The sequence below is a fragment of the Palaemon carinicauda genome, chromosome 34 (genome assembly GCF_036898095.1).
Source record: "Palaemon carinicauda isolate YSFRI2023 chromosome 34, ASM3689809v2, whole genome shotgun sequence".
Lineage (NCBI taxonomy): Eukaryota > Metazoa > Arthropoda > Malacostraca > Decapoda > Palaemonidae > Palaemon > Palaemon carinicauda.
Window position 1 is genome coordinate 63,394,223 of NC_090758.1, and position 2,172 is coordinate 63,396,394.

A 2,172-nucleotide genomic window follows, 5' to 3' on the forward strand; every position below is an offset into this window, starting at 1 on the left:
ACGAAAAACAAACAAAAAACAAACGTTTCTATTATTCAAACAATGGAATAACTGTGGATACAGCTCATGGAGCTAATACCATTCTTTTTTGCCAAGGGACAGCACCAGCAGGGGACATGTAGTAATGTGACGGGTAGTCTCGCTGATCCTTTGCATCCTTCTGGGTATGATGGCCGGCTAGAGGCTGCAGCCCCTGCAGGTGTCAGACAGTCCTCCATCCACCAGGGATCAGATCATGTGTGTCCAGATCTTCGCGGTCCACATCTGAAATTGAGTGTGGGTATTTGATGAGGATGAGGTTGTGCAGGACACAGGCACACATGGTGATCAGGTTGATGATGTCGGGGTGCTGATGCATCGGCGTCAAGAAGTAATGGAAATTTTGATACAAAATTCCAAAGGCATTCTCCACGTCACATCGGGTACGAGACAACCTATAGCTATATATGCATTTTCGTAGGACCTGTGACCGATGGGAAAATGGTTTCATCATCCAGATTTGGAGAGCAAAGACGTCATCCCCTACGAAGTGATAGGGCAATGGCTGGTCATTATTAGCGAGTGATTCGGGTCGCGGCACTCCAGTTCTGTTCTCTTCTACAGCATCATGCAGGGAACAGTTACTCCATGTTCCTCCATCCGTCGCACCACCCTCTGTCCCAGCATCTACGTAGAGGAACTTGTAGGTAGCATCTGCTACTGCCATCAGTACAATGCTGTGGAAGCCCTTGTAGTTGTAGTAGTAAGAGCCAGCATTGGGTGGCTTCTTTATGGCAATGTGCTTGTCACCCATAGCCCCCTGACAGTTGTGGTAATTCCATCTGGAGCTGAACCTGGCAGCAACTTCCTTTCATTCCTCTTCAGTTTTGTGGCAGCTCAGCACTTCGTTCTTGTAGACCGTGATGATGGTTTTACACACCTCGGGTATGATCTTGCAGATGGTACTTGCTTCAACCCCGAAGCTGTACTACAGACTTGGAGAGCAATATCCAGCTCGAGTCCAACTTAAATCGGTTCCCTCATGAAGGTGGAGAGCTCCTGGAGGAGAGGGCTTAACTTCTCAATCATATCTATGAACAAGTCAGCAGCGATTCTGAGGTATTTTTCGTATCACCTTTGATCTTCCTTTAGGAGTTCAGTCAGTAGACAGTCATGCGCTCCAAACTCCTGTCTTCTGGTTTAGCATTCCCTGACCCACACTTTCATTTGTGTCATTCTTCGATGTGGGATAGCCTTTTCTCCCTCTTCTGCCTCTACCAGCCTTTTCTGCTGCTCTTCAACAATGGCTAGACCAGCTGTCAAGTATGGGCATCTTTTTCTCTGCAATGATTGTGTCTCTGATGTTAGGCATGTTGTCTCTTCCAAAGCCAATTAAAAAATGACCAGGGGTTGGAGAGGCCCCGTATTTATATGGCGTGGCCAAGTCGGACCGACACCGTCTGAATTGTGCAAACTCGTTGTGACAATGCAGAAAGTGCGCAAACTAGATGCAAACTATGCATGAACTCTTCCTGACAGTTCATGTCAATATGAGCACTAATAGGCAGGCATTCGTGAACTATTCGTGAACTAGTCGTGAACTCATTCTGAACTATGTGTGAACTAGCCGGGAACAGTGCGGAAGCCTCCTAGTTCGAGCCCCAAAATGGTATGACTTGCCACAACAAATTTTCGACCAAAAGTCGTGCAAGTGTCAGCCTGGAATTAAAACACCATGATTAACATCTTACACTCGTAATTTGATCTAACATCTCTCGTAAATACCAAAGACAAAATGTCCATTCAAAATCATAAATGAAATGAAGTAAAGGTGGATTGCATCTCATCTAAACTTCTTTTAGTATAATAAGATCAAAATCATAAGACCTTGGTATAATCCTGTTCATCAATAGAATTTTAATATTTCATGGACATATTTGCATAATGGATATACCGTATACGAGCGTTTCCACCGAGCAACCTGCTAGCGTCTCTGAAATTTAACATGGGGTATCTTAATCTAATATCATTACTCAGGTTACACTCTATTGGAGCATGTCTTTCATATTGGATACTAGTATTGTTACATCGGCAAACCCATGTTTCATAGGGTAAGCGACTCCGGCGACCTGTCTTGATCCTTATATTATGGGACATTAGTTTGAGGCGACTAAAGGACTCTCGCAGAAAAAC

General features: G+C 44.6%; 1 protein-coding gene across 1 annotated transcript; it reads right to left on the reverse strand.

Annotated features, from left to right (window-relative positions):
- Positions 1–202: 202 nt before the first annotated feature.
- Positions 203–793, reverse strand: LOC137626987 (putative nuclease HARBI1). Its single transcript, XM_068357970.1, has one exon. It carries the CDS (start codon positions 791–793, stop codon positions 203–205), a length of 591 nt encoding a protein of 196 aa, XP_068214071.1.
- Positions 794–2,172: the final 1,379 nt, after the last annotated feature.